At 38.9% G+C, this 24,670-nt stretch overlaps 1 protein-coding gene across 7 annotated transcripts in view; it reads left to right on the top strand.

Annotated features, from left to right (window-relative positions):
• Positions 1-2,219: 2,219 nt before the first annotated feature.
• LOC143703835 (rho GTPase-activating protein 26-like) overlaps positions 2,220-24,670 on the top strand; it is a 494,068-nt gene continuing 471,617 nt past the window's right edge. For 6 of the 7 annotated variants that reach the window (XM_077197298.1, XM_077197307.1, XM_077197324.1 and 3 more), the window contains exon 1: positions 2,221-2,708. In XM_077197298.1, coding sequence (XP_077053413.1) covers positions 2,555-2,708 — 154 coding nt within the window. In that variant the 5' untranslated portion in view covers positions 2,221-2,554. Of the gene's footprint in view, positions 2,709-24,670 lie in introns of all 7 variants that reach the window. The other variant, XM_077197339.1, reaches the window with a different exon arrangement.

Genomic DNA, 24,670 nt, shown 5'->3' on the forward strand with positions numbered 1-24,670 from the left:
TGATGATAATGATCTATAATCTATATATTATTTTCTTTTTTTCTTAGTATATTAGCGCCCATTTCTTATTTCCTCATTTTTTTTACATTTTTATATTGTAGATCGTACAGTTTCAGAGATGACTTGTTTGTTGTGTGTGGTGCTCTGTTTTTGTGTGTTGAAGGCTGCCGTGACAATAAAATTTCCTGTAAGGATCAATAAAGAATTAAATATGTTTTGTGCGTATTAACATCACAATAAACTCAAAGTATAAAGAATGATAACTATTACCAGATGACAAATAATACCAGCACGACATATAATAAGGCGACACTTTATAATAAGTATACAGTAAAAAAATTATTTACAAATAATTTGCAAACTATTAGTTTATAGTTAATTAATAGTTTATAAGCTAGTTGATACATTAATAGACTATACACAAACAGTGAGTTCTTCATTCATTGTCACTGTTGTTAACAAATTATTATTGTTTAATTAGCTCATATATAAAAAGTTAGATAATGCTTTGTTAACAACTTATTATGTTTCACGGAATTAAGTGCTTTAAACCATTTTCATGGATATTAATTATATTAGTATTAAGAGTTCATTCAAATGTATACAAATACATTAAGCCTATCTCTAACATAAAACATAAAATGTAGATAACATATTGCTGCCAATATATAAAACTCATTATAAGTCACACTGTTAAAATCACTTTGTATTAGGGGTAGGTTTAGGGTTAGAGGAAAGAATATACAGTTTGTACAGTATACATACAATTATTTCTATGGAAAGTCCCCATAAAACATGGAAACCCAACATGTGTGTGTGCTTAATGTATTTGCAAAAATGTTACAGAACATAATTACTAACGTAACTAATGTCCAATAAAGGTTGGTTTAAAGCACTCATTTAATGACATTTTTTCCGATATCCCGTGACCTAATCTAGTGAGAACAATTCATGGTTAATAAGTTGTTAAAAAAGCATTATCTAACTCTTTACATATATGTAAGCTATTTAAATGATAATTACAGTGATCATAATAAAGTCAATTAAATGTATTAATTACAGTTGATACATTTTTAATGAACTATAAACGAATAGTTTGCAAATGATTTATAAGTGATTTGTTGTTGTATACTTCATATAAAGTGTCACCCGATATAAGTTATGCCCCTTTTTAGACACATGGTGGCAGTATAGTTCACATCGGAGATGCAGACAGTTGTGTTGCACCAATACATTCATTAATAACAAGAAATGATATGAGGCAGTTCTTATGATACTGAGATATACTCGCGCCCAGGGAACATTTATCAACTATCAGACTCTTGCAACACAGGATTCAACAAGTTTCCTTACTTTCTTAACCAATAGGCCTATGTCAATTCCGCTGCCATACAGCAACACCAAAGTGAACTTCCCCAGCAGCGATGGCAATATGGTATCTGTTCTCCTTTCAGTTCAGTTTATGTTATAAATATCGGTGCTTTTCATTATCATTGCCTTAAATGGCTTTAGGAGATGCTTACAGGTTTGAACAAGATTCTGACTGAAATATATTTAGAGCGAAAGTGAGACAAACCCTGGAGTAAAGTGGGAGCAAGGAATTCAGGATGGTTCGGAAAAAAGTCTGACCCCGTCTGTGTTCCAGGATTTCTAAGCTGTCATTCACTGTACAAAAGTTATACGGTCAATAAATTATGACAACATATGTTTTTACGTCGTTTTAACTCATCAAAATAAGTTAAGCAATTTTCAACTTTTTTTTTTCAACTCCAATTTTTTTAAATGTAATTTAAGTTTAAATGACTTAAACATCCAAGGTGATTGTACTTACAAATGTAAGGTAGTAACTTTTTTGTGTGTGTGTGTGTGTGTGTGTGGAGTGTGGAGGTCATACATTAATCTGTGCACTACAAAGACAATTGGATAGCCTGGACAGAATATATAGATAGATAGATAGATAGATAGATAGATAGATAGATAGATAGATAGATTTTTTACATTTTTACAATGGGTTTTACAGTGGGAAAATATGTGAACGGAACTATGAAATCCTCGCATCGTAGTGACATCATCGCTCTTGACCATCCAACCAATCACGTTCTTATCCTGTCGCATACAAAGCGTGCGTGCCGCGTTTACCGCCCGCTCCGGAATCCCGCGACACCATTGGCCGAAAGACATGCCAATCACAGGATTATCCGCTTCATGGTAGGTTGGTACAGAAGCGTTTAAAAACGCCCAAGCAGGAGTCCGCAATTACCGCGTTTTGTTTTATCATCACCCTACAGACGAACATTATGACGTCGTCATGAGAAGCGCACGGGTATTCCGTGGATTCCCTTGATAGACAGATCGCTTCAAATATTTCTAGCTTTTCCCCCCAGCAGCGGCTTTGTTGAAGAGATGCACTTGTAATTTTTGTCAGACAGCATCCATTTCCGACTACAGCTATGTAGTTTCCACTTCTATGCCTTTTATTATTAGTTAAAGTTGCGATTAAGTTGTATCTGCATTGCATTCCTCTCTTGTCCTGAACCGAGGAGCTGGAGTAAGAATGGGATTGCCTGCCTTAGAGTTCAGCGACTGCTATTTGGACAGCCCGCAATTCCGAGAGAGGCTGAAGTCTCATGAAATGGAATTAGAGAAGACCAATAAGTTCATCAAGGAGCTGATCAAGGATGGGAAAGCTTTAATTCAAGCACTGAAAAGTAAGATACATATTTGGTTTGCTTATGAATGTATGAATGGATCTTGTACTTTGTTTATTAATCTGTAACAGATTGTTTATTACACAAGCTCGATTAATATAGGCTAGTCCTTAAGTTAAAGAGTAGCCTAAGTTATTGTTTTATGTAGAGACATAGTAGGGAGATTAATCAAAAGCAACACACTTAAAAGTAGTTTTACGAATAAACTACTTTTTTAGTGTGTTGCTTTTGAATAATCTGTCGAATTTAAGACAATAAATTATTATCACATCCAGTTGCCCCAAAACGTCACTCTTAAAAATGTTTGCATGTCATTTACATTAACAAAATGTTCTCAAAAAAAATTCTAGGGCTATTTTTAATTTTTTTTTGCAATTATTTTAATTACAATTAAGTAATTTCCCTTTAGGTTTACAGGTGTTCTTGCAGAATACTAGTAGCAGAATGCATTAACATCTCAGAAGTGCATCACACAGTCGCAGTGACCCACAGATACAGACCCCACTCCCCATTACCTTTCACAACACTAAACCGGCTCTCTGTGTTGACCCAAGAGACATGTCCTAAGACTTCAGGTGTTGAATACAATACCGAGGCGTGTCACAGCTCACAAGTTTGACAGCTCTAAATACCTCAGGTTTGTTATATAAAGTTGTATAGCTGGAAAAGCCTCCTCTTAGATGTGGTTTCTAATATTGGAATCATCAGTTTAATGACTTTTCTCAAGTCAAGTCAAGTCACCTTTATTTATATAGCGCTTTTTACAATACAGATTGTATCAAAGCAGCTTCACAGTGATAACATGAAAATAATATAACATAGTTTGTTTCTTAAAGAAAATTGCGTCAACGTCCACCTTAAGTAAGGCAGATCAATAATATTATTGAATATTAAATGTCCCCAACTAAGCAAGCCAAAAGCCAAGGCAACAGTGGCAAGGAACCAAAACTCCATCAGGTGACAGAATGGAGAAAAAAACCTTGGGAGAAACCAGACTCAGTCGGAGGGCCAGTTCTCCTCTGGCCAACGAAGGAACAGTGCATGATTTATGATTCGGGCAGCATTACAAGTCAGATTGGATCGGAACATTTAGAATATTTATCCATTTCCATCTTTTTTGTCATGGGCAAGTCCTGAATAAGCCCTAAAAATGAAGATGTTTGCTTGTCAAGATTCTCTTGCTTCTCTATTTGTTGTTATAGAAAATGTAGGAATGTCATTGTACGAGATTGCAACCAATTTGCCAAAACATAAAATAATTACAAATTGTCCCTGTGTTGGATTTCACATGAGACCAAACCCCTCCTCTCCTCTTTATCCGTTGCTGATGTTTTTCACTCCACTCAATAGCTTATGCGATGTTTGACCTGTCATGAGTGAGAGACTTCAAAAACACTTAACACATTAACTTGTTATTTTGTGTCAACATAGAGCTTCTTTCCACAGTCTGAAACCTGAAGTCATGTTTACCTCCAATACCTCCATAAACACTAATCACAGGTCTTGTACTCCTCACAAATGTATTTTTGACATTAAAAGACAGAGGATGAGTTGAGGTAGGTTCAAAGGTTATAAGCAAATGTTCTCAGCGACTCATATTTTGGCAACACCCAAAAAATGGCTCGAGGAAGGACTGTTTTATAGGGGAAGCATGTCATTTTGTGACATGTGGTATAGGGTAACAGTAATTGCTAATTGTTATTTGTCAAGGTTTATTTTTTCTTCCCACGAAGATATTTTGGTCTCTATGGGTCAGATCCTGTCTTCAATATAAGGCTATGGGATTTAAATACAATTGCGAACCAAGTCTCTCTTTTTTAAACATAAAGTTAATGTGTACCAATATCACTGCAGTCACATTTCTTCGGAATGATTCTGGCTTTTAAAGTGTGAACTGGAGTTTAATCACTATTGTTTGGTTGCTATGTCCAAAGGATAGACAGTTCACTCTTTTTGTAACTTTGTTACTCATTATTTCACAATGCCTGAATCCTCTATCGGTCTACCCTTCCTATTTTTCCCCCTCTTCTTCTTACTTATGTATACGTGTGTATGAGATTGTCTTGCTTCATTCCACCAGTGACTGGTTTGTGATTGGCTCCTACTGTCCTGAAGGCTGATCACCTCTGAACCTGTAGAGGCGTGCGAACGGCTGCTCTATATCACTGTGTCAGCGCTGTGAGCTGTGCTTGATCCATGAGCCCAGATCGGCAGTACGGTTTGAGCTGTGACTGATTCACAGACATCAGGACACCGTAACCTTCAATGGGCCTGTGCATTGCTGCCACATAGTTTTTTAGCATGAAAATGCAGTTTTTTTTTGTTTGTTTGTTTTTGGAGTGACTAACATGATGTTGTGGTTAATGGATTGTTGGAAAGTCAGGGTGCAAATTTACTGGAGAGGTCGAATAATGTTCGAAGGAGTTATAAAAAGAGTTCAAAAAGAGATAGTAAAACTAATCGATATAAATTGAGCGATAATTTTTCTGATGAGACTCGATCGATCACTTCATATGATGATCAGATTTAATTTAAGCTTTTATTCACATTTAAAAATTCATTATCAATGGGGTTCATTCTCGTGTTACGCAGCACGTTTGAAATTCAGCAAGAATTGAATCTGTTCATCAAATAAAGCGATTGAGTCTCTAAAGAATAAAGCACTCGATACATATGGATTAGTTGTACAATCTCTTATGAACTTTAAAAAAAAAAACGTTTTGAAGCGTTACAGTGATAGTTGCGTAGCAACTAACTGTCAAAGGAGGGACAGAAATCTCTCAGATTTCATCAAAAATATCACAGAATTTTCATTTTTGGGTGAACTATCCCTTTAAAATTAGCTTGAATTTAACACCCTTGCTTCATTTAGTATATGCGGAAATTAGTCCCCGCCTCCACTCAATCATACCAGCTCGATCAACTGTAGTAAATGCTACACAATGGCAAGTGGAAATATTGGTTTTATTTATACATATATGTTTGAACCAAAAACTGATTCAGAAGAAGCGAATTGTACAGGCAGGTCCGGCTTTACGGGGCAGCTTGAGCACCCTCAAAAGAAAGCAAGAGCACACTCAGTTGTTCCTGTAATAATATCATATTGAAAAAACATATTTTACTTCACATATATACTCCAGTGCGTATTTGTGTTTGCATTCTGGAGAAATGTTTCTGAACACATCACATATATGGAACATACTTTTTTACTGTTGCAAAAGTTCAAATTGAAATGTTACGCACTCGGACAGTGTGCGATTTCGGACGCACCGAATGCTTTGATAGCATTAGCATAGCAATTGCTGAATGAATACGGCATTATAGAACATTTAACATATCATTTAACAAATCTGAAATCCCAGCCCCGTTTCAGTTAAATTTAAGTTTGACTAAATTAAAAGAAACAAGTTCTTAAAACTCAAAACAACGAAACAATTCAGATTACCTAAAATGTGTCAGTTTTGTGAACTCAAAATGATCTATTTTTGAGCATTAGGGTTTATAGTAATTGATTAGCCCTTTGGCTCGACTACGTTATCAATAATGTGTTACTCAAACATCTGCATCTTTACACTGCAGTTTTAATGAGAAAATACTGCATGTTTTGTCACCACACATACATATAAACAATATTAAAAACTTGATTTTCATTACAGGGGGTCTTTATAAAGTTGAGTTCACACACTGCAGAGTGTTTTATAGGTTATGAACGGAAAGAGAACATACTCCCGATGGATGAGGCGGTTTACACACTGCACAGCTGTAAATGGGGAAAAGATACATTCGGTTGTGCTAAGCGAGGGCACATCCACAGATGAATGCATGAGAGGAGAACAAAGAAACAGGGTGTTTGTTTTGCTTGGTTTGTACTGTGTGAGGAGTGGGGTGGAGGGGAATTAGGGCAGCCTCCACTTGATAATTATTGTCGCTCTATAATCTCAGCCCTGTGTCTGGAGGCGACCTACAATAGCTGACGTAGCTTCCGTCTCGCGCTGAGCATGAGTAAAGTAGGATTATCGTTAGTAGGATTATTACATATCCTCTTTAATAAAGAAACTCTGATATACTATGAGATTGTAATTGCATGAGGTGTGCTCTTAAACTCAGGATTACTATCAATCAATCAATCAATTAATCAAGTGTCTTTGATGGAGGATTTCTATTACTAGTAAGTGATGGTGTTGCCTCCAGATGCATTAATAATGTATGGTTGGCATGTTCCCTCTTTTAAATTAATTTGTCCTCTGTCTGGTAATTGGAATACATAGCCATTTGCCTTAAAGTATTATTACTGGAAAAAATACTGTATATTATGAAATATAAGTTTGGATGTTTTTGGATGAACTAATCCTGTAATGTTGAAACAAAACCACCTCAAAGGTAAAACGATGCAGGAGCTCTAGATTTCTTGTTATGAACCTAACCTAGATGAACTTTTGCTTGAACATGACCTGTGTTGACTGGAGGTTTCATTGGTGAGCTTTGCCAGGTCTTTTTAATTAGAGAGCCACAGCAGTCAGGGGTCGAGGAACCATGTGTGGTTTGGAAACCAGCTCAGCCTGTGAGATTTTGTGTGCGTGTGCCACATCTTAAGTTCTGTTACACATTAAATTGATCTTATTATAACATTCTCCTGGTGTACCATAAAAGTTAATGAGTGGAGGGGAGAGAGAGGACACAGGAGATGTTTTCTTGGATTGCTTTATGACTGTGTCCTCATTGCTGTCCAGATTGTTGTGAAATGCATTTATGTACTGTACCTGCACAGGAAATGATTCCAGCAGGTCAGCGAGTTTAAAGGAATAAAAGAGCCAAAATAAACTTTTGAAGCCTTTATATGAGAGATTCCTTTAAGAAAAAAAAACACATTCTCATATTCTACTATAGAACTGTAAAACTGCTAATATAATATTAATACTAAAACTTTAATTATAACACGGATAGTCCCGGTCCTTGATTCAGATTGGTTGTGCCTTGTTTAATAAGCACTGTGAAGCCAAAGTTTACTGTTAATTTAGTTGTGGGGCTTCTTGGGCCTTATTGCTTTATTAATAATTTTTTAAATTTTTTTATTATGTTTCCAAATTATGTTAAGTCCCCCTGTTGTGTAAAAGGGTTTGTTTGTGGTGTTTAAGCTTTTAATCTTGTTTATATGTCTGTGTTGTGTTTTTAATGTGCTTTAAAGCTGCCGTCGGCAAACATTTTTTTGATCATTCAGTGAAATCGACACTATAATCCGACAGAACCACATAAATAAAGTGGTTTTAGAAAAAAACTCGAGCTTCTAACTCCACCTGGAGAAGGTTATTTGTTTTGCAAAAATCCACCACTCCCGGATCATCTGGTCCAATCAGCGCAGGGGTGTGTGAGATCTGACTGTCAATCACAGGTTGTGCACACGCCACACTTCGCGCTCGTTACAATCACATTGGTCCGTCCGCTGGAGTGTAGAAACATCCGCGGGGACAGATTCTTCATCCGACACTTGTATCTCGCTTTCAAAACACTAACAAATCAAGTAAGCTCATTTATAGTATAAATGATGTTAGCAATTGCAATCTATTGGTAGATTAGCCAGGGCAGCATACCTACAAATACTCCATGGTGTTGATGGATGCTGATGAGACAGGCGCGGTCACTGAAAATCTGGTGCACACGCACTGACGAGCACGAACCCGGTGGGAGGGTATTCGTTGATAGTGGGTGAGGGGCCATGAGAGTTGTAAACATTCAAAATTTTGCCTAAGTCCACTCAATCTGCCAGACTTGCCGACTGCAGCTTTAAGACAAACCATGTGCAAATTCATAAGTCAACACCATTGCTGAGTATTTTCTCCTTAAAACTGCAGTGAACCAAAGACGGTCTCAAAAACACGGTTTGAAATCGCTAGTGTTCTGTAGGAACTGAATCGTGTAGCCGAGCCTGATGGTACGGAGGAGCCAGGTGGACCGGTTGGGAAGCAATTTCCAGGCTTCGATGAACCGGGCCAGGGGGACCCGGGGCACCACCGGCATACCCGGGGTGGGGCAGCGAGGTGGAGGACAGGGACCCGGCTCCATCTGATATGGGACCACTTCGGGGCCGCACAGATAGATCTGTTTGCCTCCCCGGACTCGACCCATTGCCAGTTGTTTTATGCCCTCACCGAGGGGACCCTCAGCACTGATGCACTGGCCCACAGCTGGCCCCGGGGCCTCCACAAGTATGCGTTTCCCCCAGTGAGCCTTATTGCACAACTACTGTGCAAAGTCAGGGAGGAAGAGGAGCAGGTTTTGCTAGTTGCCCCTTATTGGCCCAACCGAACCTGGTTCCCCGAACTTTTTCTCCTCCCGACAGCTCCTCCCTGGCACATTCCTCTGAGGGAGGACCTCCTCTCTCAGGGACGGGGCACCTTATGGCAACCGCGTCCAGACTATTGGAGACTTCATGTATGGTCCATGGATAGGACGCGGAGGTTCTAGGTAATCTATCACAGTCAGTCATAGATACCATCACTTTAGCGAGGGCCCCCTCCACGAGGCTTGCTTACTCCCTGAAGTGGAACCTGTTCGTTGAGTGGTGTGCCTCTTACCCAGAGGACCCCCGAAGATGTTCGGTCATTTCCATGCTTTCTTCCCTGCAAGAGGGGTTGGAGCACAGGCTGTCCCCCTCCACCCTCAAAGTGTACCTTGCCACTATTGCCGCACATCACGATACAGTGGACGGGAAGTCCCTGAGGAAGCATGATGTGATCGTCAGGTTCCTGAGGGGAGCGAGGAGATTGAATCCGCCTCGCCCCGCCTCTATACCCTCTTGGGACTTATCTCTGGTGCTAACCGCACTGCAGAGATCTCCTTTTGAGCCTTTGCAGGTGGCAGAGTTAAAAATTCTGTGTCAGAAGACAGTTCTCCTGCTTGCTCTGGCCTCCATCAGGAGGGTAGGGGATCTGCACGCATTTTCGGTCAGCGAATCGTGCCTGGAACTCGGGCCGGCTAACTCTCACGTTATCCTGAGACCTCGGTCTGGGTATGTGCCCAAGGTTCCTACCACTCCCTTTCGGGACCAGGTATTGAACCTGCAAGCTCTGCCCTCGGAGGAGGCAGACCCAGCCCTGGCTTTTCTCTTTCCCGTTCGCGCCCTGCGCTTGTACGTGGACAGAATGCAAAGCTTTAGGACCTCAGAGCAGCTCTTCGTTTGTTACGGAGATCAGCAGAAGGGAAAGGCTGTCTCCAAGCAGAGGTTGGCCCACTGGATAGTGGATGCCATCATCTTGGCGTATGAGTCCCAAGGTTAACCCTGTCCCCCCGGACTGCGAGCTCACTTCACAAGGAGTGTTGCCGCCTCGTGGGTGTTGGCGCAGGGTGCCTCGCTGGCAGATGTCTGTAGAGCTGCGGGCTGGGCGACACCTAATACGTTCGCCAGATTCTATAGTCTACTTGTCGAACCGGTTTCTTCTCGTGTGCTCTCTTCTCATAGAAGCCAGTAACACCGTGAGCCCGGTTCAGTGTCGGCTTGCTGCGCCATTCCCCTCCGATGGACTGGATACGTGCGCCATTCTGCTCCACCGAGTTCCCTTATCCGAACCCTGTTGAGTTCCTCCGCACCCCTTCGACATCAGACGTGGCGGAACGTCGATGTTAGGCCTACCACTTGTATGCAGTGTGGAAACTGTGCTAGGCTGGGCCCATAGGTTGTGATCCCTTCGGCGATCCCTTATGTGTTTTTCCACGGTTCGACTCCCTACGGTGAGCCCGTGTCTGTCCCTTGGCAGTTCCTGCCATCACTGTAAATCGCCCAGTTCATATGTGTATTTCCACCCCTTATACGGGTTGGTTGGGCTTCCGCAGCATCCCTTCCTTGTATCGGGCACGCTTTCCCAGTGTTACTAAGTCTAACTGAGTGGGTCTTGTGGAACAGCAGTGACTTCTTGGTCTAAGCCCTGTCCTCTTCCGCGGAAACATCGGGAGGACCAGGAGGCTTTTGTCTAGGCACTGGAAGGTGGCAGCGTTAGTGGCGCTTTCAAAGGTTGATCCAATTTCAGTCGGCGTCGACTACATCCGACGTTATCGACTGAAAGGGAACGTCCTGGTTGCGTATGCAACGTCCAGGACGTAGTCCCCTTGCCACTACCGCTGGACCACCGCTGACTCCGAGTTACGCTCGTCTCCTCAGCGAAAAGCAAATGGTGCGTGCATCTACTTCCGTATTCATACCCGCGCCACGGGGCGGAGTGTGAGATGCAAAATCTTGCACGCCAATGTGTATTGGCTCGTTCAATAATACTCGAAGACAATAGGCTCCCTGGCGTGATCCCATTTCAGTCGGCGTCGACTACGTCCTCCGTTGCGTCCTTCAGGGAACGGTGGGTTGCATACGCAACCAGGAAGTTTCTGACGTCACAAACGACCTTGTAACCAATCAGATCAACGTGTGATCGTCAACGAGTGGATCTCTGAGCTGCTGTGAGTGAGTGGAGGCGGGGCTCATTTGCATATTGATAGAACCACGTATACTAAATGATGCAAGGGTGTAGAGTTACATTCAAGCAATTTTAAGGCATGAAGAAATTTTTTTTCAAGGAAATAACGTTTAAATATGTCATTTTGATGATAAAAGATGAGTTTTAAGGGATAAGATTATTGACTACAGGGGGACTTTAAAATACACTAAACAATGAAGACAACAGGTTCAAAATATAATGCATATGTAATATATTGTGTATAAAATGATCAAAATTCTCCTATCTAGAGTTATTTTTTTCTAACCAATTAACAAGCTTTGGACATTGAATGGCTTTCTTGAGGTAAATGTAATGTTGCGTTACTGTTTACAATCTTCTCTATTGACGTCTTTCCATGGTTGAAACAGTGATTGAGAGTTTTAGAATTGTACTGCTTTTTTCAACATATCTTCTGAAGTTTATTCCTGTTTATTGTTTGTGCTATAACTATAGGTTCACTTTGTGCTCCGTGCTGCCACTTGATCTGATTCAAAAACAGCGATCTGTCACACCAAATTAAGGAGCGTCAAAACTACACTTATTGTTTTAATTTTATTATAAAATTGACGGAATTTGAAAGATTAAGCTTCGTTGCATATCCAAGGTAGCAAAGCACAACGCTTAATGTGATTATTGGATGGTGTAAGCACTCTGCAAAATTTTATTAAAAACGAAAAATTGCCAACCCATCCCATTGAAATCCCATTGACTTAGACGGTAGTACCGACCTAGTGTTTACAAAGCAAACGAGCCCAATTTGGACCTTCAAACCGTTGATAACCGTTGAAGTCCACATATGGAGAAAAATCATGTAATGTTTTCCTCAAAAACCTTTATTTCTTTTCAACTGAAGAAAGAAAGACATGAATATCTTGGATGACGTGGAGGGTGAATAAATTCAGGAAATATCAGGAAAATTTAATTCTGAAGGTAACTAATCCTTTAACAAAAAATGGGCTAAAACATATTTGCTGATACAGACACAATATGTTAGCTGGCTTCTACATGTCTTTGAGCTCTTTTATTGGGACTTGTGTTTCACAGGACTCATACTTAAGCCGCGCTCTGCATGCAAAGCCCAAATGCTGTACCAAGTGAGCTACCGAGCAAGTTTACTACATCAGCAAAACGTGCTATGGTAAAGCGTTTTGAGGTCATAACATAGTATTGTTCAAAGAAAATGTGAAGACAAGTCTTTATTTGATAATCTGCTAATGAAGGAATAATGAAAAGGAATAAATGTTGTTGCTGTTTTACTGCCTCTAGTGTTCAGCTGAAAACTGTAGTGAATTGTATAGGAACGTCTTTAGATTTCTGCAAACATGTTGGTAGAAGCATGTTTTTCCAATGGGCCTGGGTTGAGGAAAAGAGTGTTGAAAATAAGCTTACCTCAATGAACAGTTTACCAACACAATGGAAATTCAAACCCAAGTTTTGCCCTCAAGCGATACATATAATTCCATTCCGTGAACTCTGACTTGTCTGACGATGAGTAACCACAGTAACTAATAGCATGGTATCATTATACCACAGGCTCTGTTTAAAATAACAAGTGTCCAATTGGTTAAATGTTCTCTTAGAAGTGCAGCAATGCGTTGATCTAAAATTCAGTTGGCCGAAGCCCTTCTGTATTTTGCTCACAGCTGTAATTGCAACCCGCCGCATTTGGGATTCATTAGCGTATTGCTGAGACTTGCTGTAGGTGTCACATTCAGCATTTTCCAGTTATTGCTGTCTCAATGGAGAGGAAAGCAAATAGCAGGTTTTGTTTTTTGTTTTTTTTACATGTAATTCAGACAGATGTTGTTAATGATTTTCCCCGTCATTGAGCCAAATATTGTCTGACTGCTCCTCAGTCAGGCCTTTCACTCTCTGTTATACAGTAAAAACCTCTCTTTGGCTTGGTGACAGCACAGGAACAAAGTGGAAGTGGGCGTTCAGGCATGAGACAGTACTGAGTATTGCTAAGAACACAGGCCTTTGTTCCATCTGACAATCCCAGAAAATGCTGTAAGCACTTTGGAATTTCTAAACGTATCTCTCTGAATTATGCGTAACTGATGGATTTAAAGATGAACATTACCGTTTGTTCTGTGATTTTTGCCAGCATAATATGTATATTCTTTCTCTTACTCATCAGTCACGTGATCCACAGTCACTGTCCCAAAATTCCTCTTTTCCAAAGCTGTCAAATGTGTGGGCTTTGGGTAAAGTCCCCTTGGGTTATTTAACTCTCTCTGTCTCTTTCTGAATGCTGACCATTGTGGCCCGAGGCTACTCTCCCATGTCCTAACTCGATGAGTGTAGAACCAGTGAGTCCCCAGGAGGAGCGCAGTAAGACAATGGGCCAGTGTTCACAGGGCCTGGCTGGGCCGGACTGAATCGTTTAGGTCCAGATTGCTTGGAGATGAGGCAGGAACTTTAAATGTCTTGTCAATAGGGCTGGACGATATGGCCAAATTTTATATCACGATATATTTCTTAATATAGGTCGATACGATATAATTCCGATATCGATATAAACAATATAAAAGCCTCAGAAAAATTGCCAAGAACGCCCACAACAGATCTTTTGAAAAATGAATTGGCCAAGTCTATGAAACCTGCTGGAGTCTTTTGGTACTGCACCATAACAAACTACAGGAACCAATGAAATAACCCATCATAACAATAATATTCTCTTCTCAATACCTGCTACAAGACTATGAAAGCATTTGGGTAGCAATATTCAATTTGAAATGTAATATGCAAAATGACAATGCAATATGTAAAATGACAATGCATTTCTGTTTTTAAATTTACATTTGCCTTTACATTTATGCAACGTTTGGTGCAAAGTTAAAATTCAATAATCTAATTTACATTTGCCATTTCTAGGGCTGGGTTTCGATTCAAATTTCAAGAATCGATTCGATTCCGATTCTCAAGATCTTGAATCGATTATCATTATTCGATTCGATTCGATCCGATCTGATCCGATCTTCGAGATTTAGATAAGTGTTTTAGAAAAAAGCATTTTTTCCAGCTGTTACCTGAATTACAGGACTAGTTATGCAACATATTGATACTATTATTATAGACATTTAACTGCAAATTAATGGAGTATTGATGGTTGTAAAGAACAATCCCCCTTCCAGAGTGTTGATACAACTGCTTTCACAAACTTGCACTGGTGTAGACGACAGAGGACGCAGAGGTATTTCAGCAGCAGTAGGCTACTAGGGCTATCGCGATTAGGCTACCGCGATCTTGTAGTAGGCCTACCGCGCTACTGACAAGTCAACCGCAGAGGATTGCAAGTAACCGCAGCAACCGCGATATTCACGTTTTTTTATAAGGCTATACCCTTCTTGTTTTGAACTTCATGCATGTGTATTGAATGTTAAACAAGTTCATAATGATAACAAACAAGACTGTTTATCGTGGTGATGTGTAGCCTACAGAGGCTTTGCACAGACAGTGAATGAGAGAGATCGGCAGAGCGCGTGCGATTACCTGCGTCTGTCTTTGAAGTCATGTGTATTCGTGAAAATTCGTATTGCCGTGTCAAAGGAAAGCGAAATATTTGTCGTATCATCCTTCTAACTTTCACATCACGGGTATTTACCATTAATGCGTGTCAGCAGCAGCGCTGGTCAGCATTCCACAGCGCGAGGAGGCCGCGGGAAAATAAAATCAGCGAGTCACATATTGAATCAATGCATTATTGGTCTCTAATAAGTGAAGCATCAGCTTCAGCGTTACCCATGCGACGCATTGCTGCTCAGCTGAGCCTTGAAAAGTGGAACTCAAAGTTAAAAATAATGAACACATTGTTTCATTACATGTCTTTTAATGAATCAGCTTTTTTGAACGTGTTCGTTGAATGAACGGTTTAATGACTCACTCAAAGCCCGTTGTCGTAACAATGTGCGCGCTGAGTGAAAGCCTTTCAATGCGCATACAGGGATCTCCCAGTCGCGGCAAGTTAAAGTTCACGGGGAAAATGTAAGCCTATTATTAAATCGATCCTCTAAGTTACAGATCGATCTTTAGAAATTAATATCAAAATCGATTCAGAATTGGTGAATCGATTTTTTCAACACAGCCCTAGCCATTTCATACACTAAATTGAATACATATTTTAACGCTTTATAAGTTGCAAAATTAAAATGTATTACAGATATGATTAGATATGTTTAACAATTATTTTCAAGCAAAAACTATCGCAAAATGATCATTTAAATGTTATTTTTCTTAATTGCATTTACACCGACAGTTAGACTCTTGCGATTGCATTTTCATTAAATGTCCCGCAATGAATGTAGCAAAATTCAATGTGCAAATTGAAAATACATTCCGAGCCGATCACGTCCCGCCCCCTCCCGCCCTGTCAATCACTGCGTGAAGTTTCGGTTTCTTAGATATTAAAATCATATGTATTGGTCATTCTGAGGTCACTCATCATCCCCACATGCTCCAAATTAACGCAAAAAAGTCTCGTTTGTTGGTGGATGTTAAAGTGTTGTTTGTGGTGCTTCTATCGGGTGGAACAGGTTTGATGTGTTCCCGCTGCTAGTCGTCACCAGCAGCGCGCTGAAACCTGAAGTTTTGAGATCTCAGCCGAAACACCACTGAATTTATACCACTGAATTAGTCTTTCCTCTCTTATCAACTATTTAGTCTGCTTTCTCCTCACTCGTGGAAGCTCGTTAAGTCACATTTGTATTGCGGTCAGGGGCGCTCATTCTGTAGCTGAAACTTGCCGCGTTGGAGATCAGCCTACTAGTGCTGAGCACTGGTTGCGTCCGCGTGTCTGTGGTGAACGTCATCACGAAAGCAGCCAATTGTGTTCTGCTCTTTCTGACGGCTGGGCGCCTAACGTCAGTCAGTGACAAATGCTGTATATCTTAATATCGAAAATGTGTTTAAAAATCATATAAGCGTTATCGAAAAAAAAAATATCGTGATATATATTGATATTGAATTATTGTCCAGCCCTACCTGTCAATGATTGATTGGTGATTAAGTACTTCTCATTAACTTTTCAAATGAATGCTTGATTTTGCTGCTTTAGGTTACATGTTACACTTCAAACCAAAGAGTGCAGGCTCAAAAAAAGCTACACTGAATGCTAAATCTGAAAAGCTGCTGATGTTAGGAAGAACCGTTTCAGACAGGTTCCAAAATTATTAATTAGAGAGGGACAAAACACTGTTTTTAAGTAGTTTATTGTCCTCAACTTTTGATAGGTGCCTGAAAGTTTTCAGTTCACACAAGAAGAGTATCACTAATGAACTGCTGGCCACTTTAATTTTGCAGCCTTTGTATTTATATTTTGAATTATTATAAGAATTATTATAATTTAGCAACATTATGACTTGGTTTCACAGGCAGGGCTTAGATTAAGTTTGGATTAGGCCTTATTTCAATTCGGACATTTAAGTAACTTTTATAAACACGCCTTAGAAAAAAAATATTACCGGTGTGCATCTTAAGAGAAATCAATGGCATTGACATATGACAATGAACCAATCAGAAAGTGACACAAGGAACAAACAACCAATGAAAACAAGACATGAACAGGGGAAGCACATGACAGGGTCGCATGATGGGGTCAGGGAAATCACATGACAAACCTGGAACATGACACTGGGAAAACTTAAAAATAAAAGACATGAAAAAAACATGGACATGAAACAAAACCAAAAAACAGACATTAATCAATCAATGAAAATGTAATTATAGAGCACTTTAATAATCCAAAGTGGACACAAAGTGCTGTACAGTAAAACAATAAATGAATACACAAAAAGCCCTAAATACAATGCTCACATGACCCATAAAATACAAAGTAAAACAATAACAAACGTATATATACGAGACAATAAAATCAAAACAACCACAACAAGAATTGACAATTTCAGTTATCATAGGCCAAGAAAAAGAGGTGGGTTTTAAGAAGAGACTTAAAAACAGACAATGAAGATGCCTGTCTAATGTGCAGAGGTAGATCGTTCCATAGTTTAGGAGCTGCTACAGCAAAAGCACGTCCCCTTTAATCTTGCACTTTGTTTTGGGCACACTTAGGAGCAGTTTATCGGCTGACCTGAGAGAACGGGAAGGTCTATAAGGATGTAGCAGCTCAGAGATATATGGTGGGGCATGACCATTTAAGCATTTAAAATAATGTATAGGCATCCAATGTAGTGAGGATAAAATGGAGGAAATATGCTCGTATTTACGTGTTCCAGTTAAAAGACGTGCAGTAGCGTTTTGCACCATCTGCAGACGAGCAATAGAGGACCCACTGACCCCCATGTACAGTGCATTACAGTAATCCAACTGAGTGGTAACAAAGGCGTGGATTACTGTCTCAAAATGCTGCCTGGAAAGAAATGGCTTTATTTTGGCCAGTTGCCTCTTATTTTAACCACTGACCTTATCTGTCTATCAAACTTAAGGTCGGAGTCGATTTTAACCCCTAGATAAGTGATATTAGGTTTGATATATTGACTCAAGTAACCCAGATCGGCACGGGGGTCCCAGTAGTGCCACCAAAAAACATCACTTCTGTCTTACTTTCATTAAATCTTAAAAAGTTAAGAGCCATCCAGGCCTTTATGTAATCAATACACTTAAGTAATGGATCAACAGTTTAATTTTTTTTTCAAGTGGCACATAGATCTGACTATCGTCAGCATAACAGTGAATTGACATACCATGCTCCCTAAGTATGGAACCAAGCGGGAGTAAATAAAGAGAGAAAAGAAGAGGGCCTAAAATTGAGCCCTGTGGGACCCCACAAGACAGAGGAGCAGAGGAGGACACAAAATCTCCACAGCTGACACAGCTGAAAGTTCTACGTTCCAAGTAGGACCTGAACCATTTCAGTGCACTGCCCTTGATGCCCACCCACCGCTCCAAATGAGAGATCAGCAATTCATGGTCCACTGTGTCAAAAGCAGCAGTCAGATCAAGAAGCACAAGAATAACACAATCCGCAGAGTCAGTAGCTAAAAAGATATCATTAAAAACTTTCAGAAGAGCCGATTCTGTGCTATGTAGGGTTTTAAAACCAGATTGGAAGACTTCGGGAATATTGTGCTCATCCAAGAAGGCCATTAATTGACAGCAAACTATGTTTTCAAGGATTTTTGACATAAAGGATAGTTTAGATGTAGGTCTGAAATTTGCGGACCGCCCCTGAGGAAAGGCTGCTATTTAAAACTGCAAGAATAGATGGCCCTAGTAGGAAAAAAACTCCTTAAAAAGTCGAGGAGGGATAATATCATTTGGAGAACCTGAGTGCTTCAAATGCTCAACAATCTTCTGTAAAACAGACAGAGTCACAGGTTCAAACTTGCCAAAGACAGCAGAGTAGAGGACAGGGACTGAGGAGTCATAACCAGACAGTGGGATTTGAGCCCTAATGGTAGTGACCTTATCAGAATCAGAATCAGAAAGAGCTTTATTGCCAAGTGTGCTTGCACACACAAGGAATTTGTTTTGGTACTGAGGCTTCCAGTGGACATATACAAATAAATATCAATAAAAAATTGAAGAAACTTTTCACATACACCATAGGAGGCATCAAAGCAGACAGTTAGCGGTACATTGAGAACAGAGTCAATAGTCTTAAACAAAACACGAGGCTTATTACAGTTTGACAGAATAATTTCAGCGAAATATTTCCTTTTAGCTTCTTAATAATTGTCTGATAATGCCGCCAGTAGTCCCTTAACATTTGAAAAAAAACATGTAGTTTATCCTTTTTCCATTTGCACGCAGCCGTACGGCACTCACGTATGACAACACGGGTAGTGTCATTTAGCCAGGGTTCAGTTTTAGTTTTGGATTGCCTGGTTTTCAATGTAGCCACAGAGTCTATAACAGTTTGGCAAGTGGATTGAAACCATGAGCTAGCTCCTTTGAATCATTACATATAGACTCTGAAACACTATATAGATATGTATAGATATGTACATGACACACTAAAGCACATGTAAGGTACTTGAGGTAACACTTTATTTTACTGTGTATTTGTTACGTATGTTACATACATAGTAATAAAAAGCGCTATTTATATAAATGTAATGAATTATTATTATAGTAATAACAGCAAATGATGCATAATTACATGGAAACTAACCAGATCCTAATCCTTGTCTAACCCTATAGTAAGTACATGTTGTTAATTACTATTACTCTGTACTTAAATATATAGCCTAATTACACTGTAGCAATGACACCTTAAAATAAAGTGTAACCATACTTGATTATAATTTTAACTTCAGCGTGTTGTTTGATATTACATTTAAAGGCAACATTTTAAATATATTAAATTGTGACTTCATCATTACAATTGCGTAATTACAAATATACAAATACATGACAAACAAGTTGAACAGTGCACTTTAACCATATTTAAAAAAATAATAATTAATGAATAAATAGAGGTTAATAAAAAGTGAATATAAAGATGTACTTAACTCTATAATAAAGTGTCCAAAAACATTACATTTAGTTTGTGCTTAAATATATTCTTTCTGTAATAAGTACTTTTTTAAAAAGTATGCTAACATGTACTTCATCACAAGGGTTCTCCTTGTCCTAGGTAAAAATGGTAAAAAAAAATTCTGTTGAGGGAATTGATGATTTGCTGGACTGAGAAAGTATGAAAAGGAATGGACTCTGCCAGTCATTCTGTGAGGGAAACGGATGAATAATTAACCAGGATGGTTGACCAGGCAGCAGAGGGTCTGTCATCGGCTCTTATCTTCTCTTACATACTTTTACTGGCCGGGCCGTCAGTTTGAACAAAAACGCTCTGTCAGCAAGCAGTCACAAGGGGCGGTGATCAGATACCTGATCCCTTTCAGCCACAACACAACTATCATTACTGTACAGACTTAAAGAATTCTTGTATAGGATGTGAATTCATAGGAGAAGGGGAGTCTTTCTTGCTCAGAATCATGAGATTGGTTTTAAAAGCCTGTGAATAGACTAATTGACTACATAATGTAGGCAGCATATATACATTTAGAAGGGGTGTAACGGTTCACAAAATTCACGGTTCGGTCTGATACGATACAGTTGTGTCATTGTGTATTTATGGTTTAATTTTCTTTGACTGACCAAATTTGAAAGTTGAGACTTTATTAAAAGTTACCTTCTTGGTCCTGTCTGTGTCCTCTATGTATTTTTTCTCGAAATTAATAGCGCATACTTGCAGCACTCTCGCACGCGCTTAGAGCTCGTGTGAATTGCACGTATAAACTGAAGTTAAGGAACAACCTCGATCCATCAGGAAACGCCACAGGTCGCTGCATTTCACTGCGCTTTTTTGACTTTTTTTCCTTTTGCGCAAAGAAGCTGTTCGCCGGAGATGTGTTAAAAGATAGCGGAGTGCATTCATGATTATTAGGCTCCTGGTATAATAATCATCCTGGCGCCGGGTCTGATGAGTAATTTACTCTTTAAAATAAAATACTTTATTTTACTCATTTAAGACTGCTCTTATGAGGACACTCGACAAAACGGTCAGTTTGGCATAATTTGTGCGTGTTATGGTTCGTTCAAGCCCGAAAGAGAACTCGATACTGACGCACATTTTTCTGTGGGTTGTGTGCGTGTGTGTACTTCAGAGGAACGAGTGCCGCCTTGCACTTCTGATAGTCTGAGGAGCAACTCGTGTTGCTACTACTCTCCGGCGCCGCCATCTTTGTTTTTGTTTGACGCGCATATTTTGCGTCAACATTTTTTGCGTCGACGTAATCGATGACGTCCACGCGTTGTCCCAGCCCTACTTGAAAGCATTTGAATATTTCTGCCAAACTTCCATGGTTACAGTTAGTGTTACTACAAATTCATGGTGAATGTTGCTGCTCAGTGGACTTAAAACCTATAACTAGGTCATTCATGGAACAATGTTTCTCCTTGTTTCCACGTCAGCGCTGTTAATAACGGGGAAATTTTAATGCTTCTCACTAGATCTCGCAGCGATGTTATTACTTCAGTGGCGAATTCAAATGCTTCGTTTACTGGATCTCTCAGCGCTGTGTAACAGTGTCGCATGATCAAGATCGGCTCGCGCTGCACTGATGTTGATGGTCCGAACTGATAAACGATCCGTGAAGCACAAAATAATGATTAGCGCAGTTTCGTTCCTCTTTCATTACGTTTGACATTTGATGTTGCGCAACATTGTGATGGTGAATTATGGTCAGCAGGAAAAATGGTCCAACGAATCGTTCGGTTCTTTCGAATGCGTACCGAATACTGAACCGAAAGCCTCGTATCGAACGGTTCAATACGAATACATGTATCGTTACACCCCATATTTAGTAATTGTATTGAATTTACAATTGTAGTCTACTTCAAATAGTATGAGTATATATTTGAAGAAGAAAAAAAACTGTACTTGCATATAATATAATATTAATGAAATAAAAGGCCACTTAAGTGTAATAAAAGACAGAACAATTTAATGACCAAAGTTTCTTAACACACTTAAGTCGAATTTTAAAAAGTGCACTTTGTAATAATGTCAAATTAAGTTTTCCTTTAAAGTACATTATAAATCATCATGTCACTTTTAAAAGAAGTTTACTTATTTTGATATGTTGACAGTGACGTGTGCTGACACATACTAAAGTAATGTTATGTACTTAATTAGAAATTAAATTAAGTCTATTTTACACTTTAATCATATTCCAAAGACAATAGAAGTAATTATACAATTACATATAATGTACTTGAGTTATAATACCAAAAAATAAAAATTATCCCATAATTTACTCACCCTCAAGCTATCCTAGATCTATATGAGTTTCTTCTTTCAGCCAAACACAATCGGAGTTATATAAAAAAATATCCTGGTGCTTCCAAGCTGGTGCTACTCCTACATCCTACGTCATGCATCGGGTCAGAGTTCACTCTTCCACCGGAACTAGACTCGCGTACGACTGTTACCAAAAGCCAGTGATTATAGTTTATAAAGTTATAAATATGGATATTTTTCTTACAAAAGCGCATCACTTCGCTTCAGAAGGCCTTTATAACCCCCTGGAGCCGGATGATTATGATGGATGGATCCACTTTTTTGGACTTCAAAATCTAGGGTACCATTCACTTCCATTTTAAAAGAAGAAAGTCTGAAAAAAAGCTGAAAGAAGAAAATCATATACACCTACGTAGGATGGCTTGAGGGTGAGTAAATTATGGGATGATTTTCATTTTTATGTGAACTAACCCTTTAATTTAATGCTAATTGCATTTTATTTAAACTTAAACTAGAATACATTTAAAGGGTAATTAAACCCCTGGTCAGAGCCTGACTCCACCCACTATCAATATTTGAAAAATGCTGGAAAAGTGGGCAGAGCCCAGCGGAGGGGGGCGTGCACCTGAGACGCATCTGTCTGTATGGGACTTGCCTACCCCACCAACAACCCCTTACGTCACGAACCACCCCAAACATCCAATAGGAAAATTCAACTGCAGTAGCCACCGTTCAACCTGAAGAGGGCAGCACTCAGACGTTTTTACACCATATATTGTAGAATTAAAACACTTTATACACAAATGTCAAAAAAGTTACTCGAATCAATGAACAGTACTAATAAAGCCCCATTCTTACAGATCATTAACTAAAAAAAGTTGGTTTAGGGTTTAGTTACCCTTTAATTGCAAATAGCGTTCAATTATGTGTCCGAAAACATATTTTTAATTATGTTATTTCCATTCCATAAGTACTCTTTTTTAAAAGTATGCTAAAGTATACTTCTTTTTCCACAAGGGAAGATTATACCACACTAGTTTTTAAAGAATTTAATTTTTAATTAAGCTTTTTTCCTTTATTATCTTATCAGGGCAGCTAGTGTCACCCTGACATTTGGCTAAAAAGAGACTTCAAATAATTATGTGCATTAATGGTCCACCTTGCTTTTTTAACGTCACTAATGTGAAGGCAGAAATGACTTCCCCCCCCCTGCACATGTTCTCGGTGGTCTCTGGAGGAGGAAGGGCTAATGGCTGTGGACTGTGAGCAGGGATGGCTCTCCGCATGCCAACTCAAACAAACCACAACACACTGGCAATGACAGGCAAGCTCCGGGGCCGTTTCCCTCTCATACAGCTCCGAAAATAACCCCTGCTGACAGGTTTTTAATCTCAACACAACCCCCTCTAGGGGGTTCGAGGAATACTGTTGGCCAGAAAGATTTCCAAAATTCAAGTCTTGTGCTTGCTTTTGAAAGAAACTGTGAAATCTGGGAGCGATTTGTAGATCAGCACAGAGTGATTTGGTGATTAGCACCTGTGCACTGATCCAAAACCTCAGCAGACAAGACCTCAGTATCGAGAGCTTTTCTTGATGCATAACCTTATTAACACAGTATATATATATATATATATATATATATATATATATATATATATATATATATATATTTATATATATTTAAAAAAAAAAGATATCCAAAGCCAATGCATTGTATAAAAAATTCCTTTAAACAATGCAGTCAAAGGAATGTCAATCTTCCATGTATTATTGTCTCATAAACTTCATGGGATCATATGATTTTCGCCTTATATAATTTCCTTGTGAATACAATGAACAAAGGTTCATATTTATATTGACGTAGTGTATGCCATAAGTTTTGGTAAGGACTACCTGATTGTTTGACTAATGTCAGACAGGATAAGTATTTGTGAAACACGTTTAAAACAAGTTTACTGACACCATTTAGTGGCACAGAAGTTACACTGTAAAAAGTGACAACCATCAGCAGAGAGCTTTTCTACATGATCTAACCCATGAAAATGAGTTTTATTGAAACAGGGTTTCAGTTTCAGTGATTAAGTGATGTTAAAGGGATAGTTCACCCAAAAATTAAAATTAGCCCATGATTTACTCACCCTGAAGCCATCCTAGCTGTATATGACATTCTTCCATGACAAGTCCATTCAACGTCCCAAACGGCTCCGAGGGGTTAATAAAGGCCTACTGAACATGTCGAGGCATTCTTGTAAGAAAAATGTCCATATTTAAAACTTTATCGACTAAAACCCCAGTGGAAAAAAGTATACTTTATTGTATTTGAAATATATTCCCTTTTTTCAATAGTACATTGCAAATACAAAAATTCTACTATCTTTAAATATATTAAAAGTATATTAGCATCATGCTTTTACCTATTTTCACAATACAACCTTTAACACACTTTAAAATAATTGTACTTTAGTATATTTTAAAATATATCTATTTTAGAATTATATTTTTAGAATTAAATTTCAGTTATATTTTAAGTGTGTTGGAAATGATTATTGTAACAATGCATATAAAGTATAGTTTCAAAATACTTGATAGTATACAATAGTATTTTGTACAAAGTACTAAGTTTTATTTGACTAATAATGTACATTTGTTATTGAAGACAAAGTATGCAATTAGTAGTATTTGGAATAAGCCAAAGATATTAATGAGCCTATACTTTTTAC

This window comes from Siphateles boraxobius, unplaced genomic scaffold (genome assembly GCF_051911475.1).
Source record: "Siphateles boraxobius isolate OS27281-9 unplaced genomic scaffold, OSU_SipBor_1 11, whole genome shotgun sequence".
In the NCBI taxonomy this organism is placed as follows: domain Eukaryota; kingdom Metazoa; phylum Chordata; class Actinopteri; order Cypriniformes; family Leuciscidae; genus Siphateles; species Siphateles boraxobius.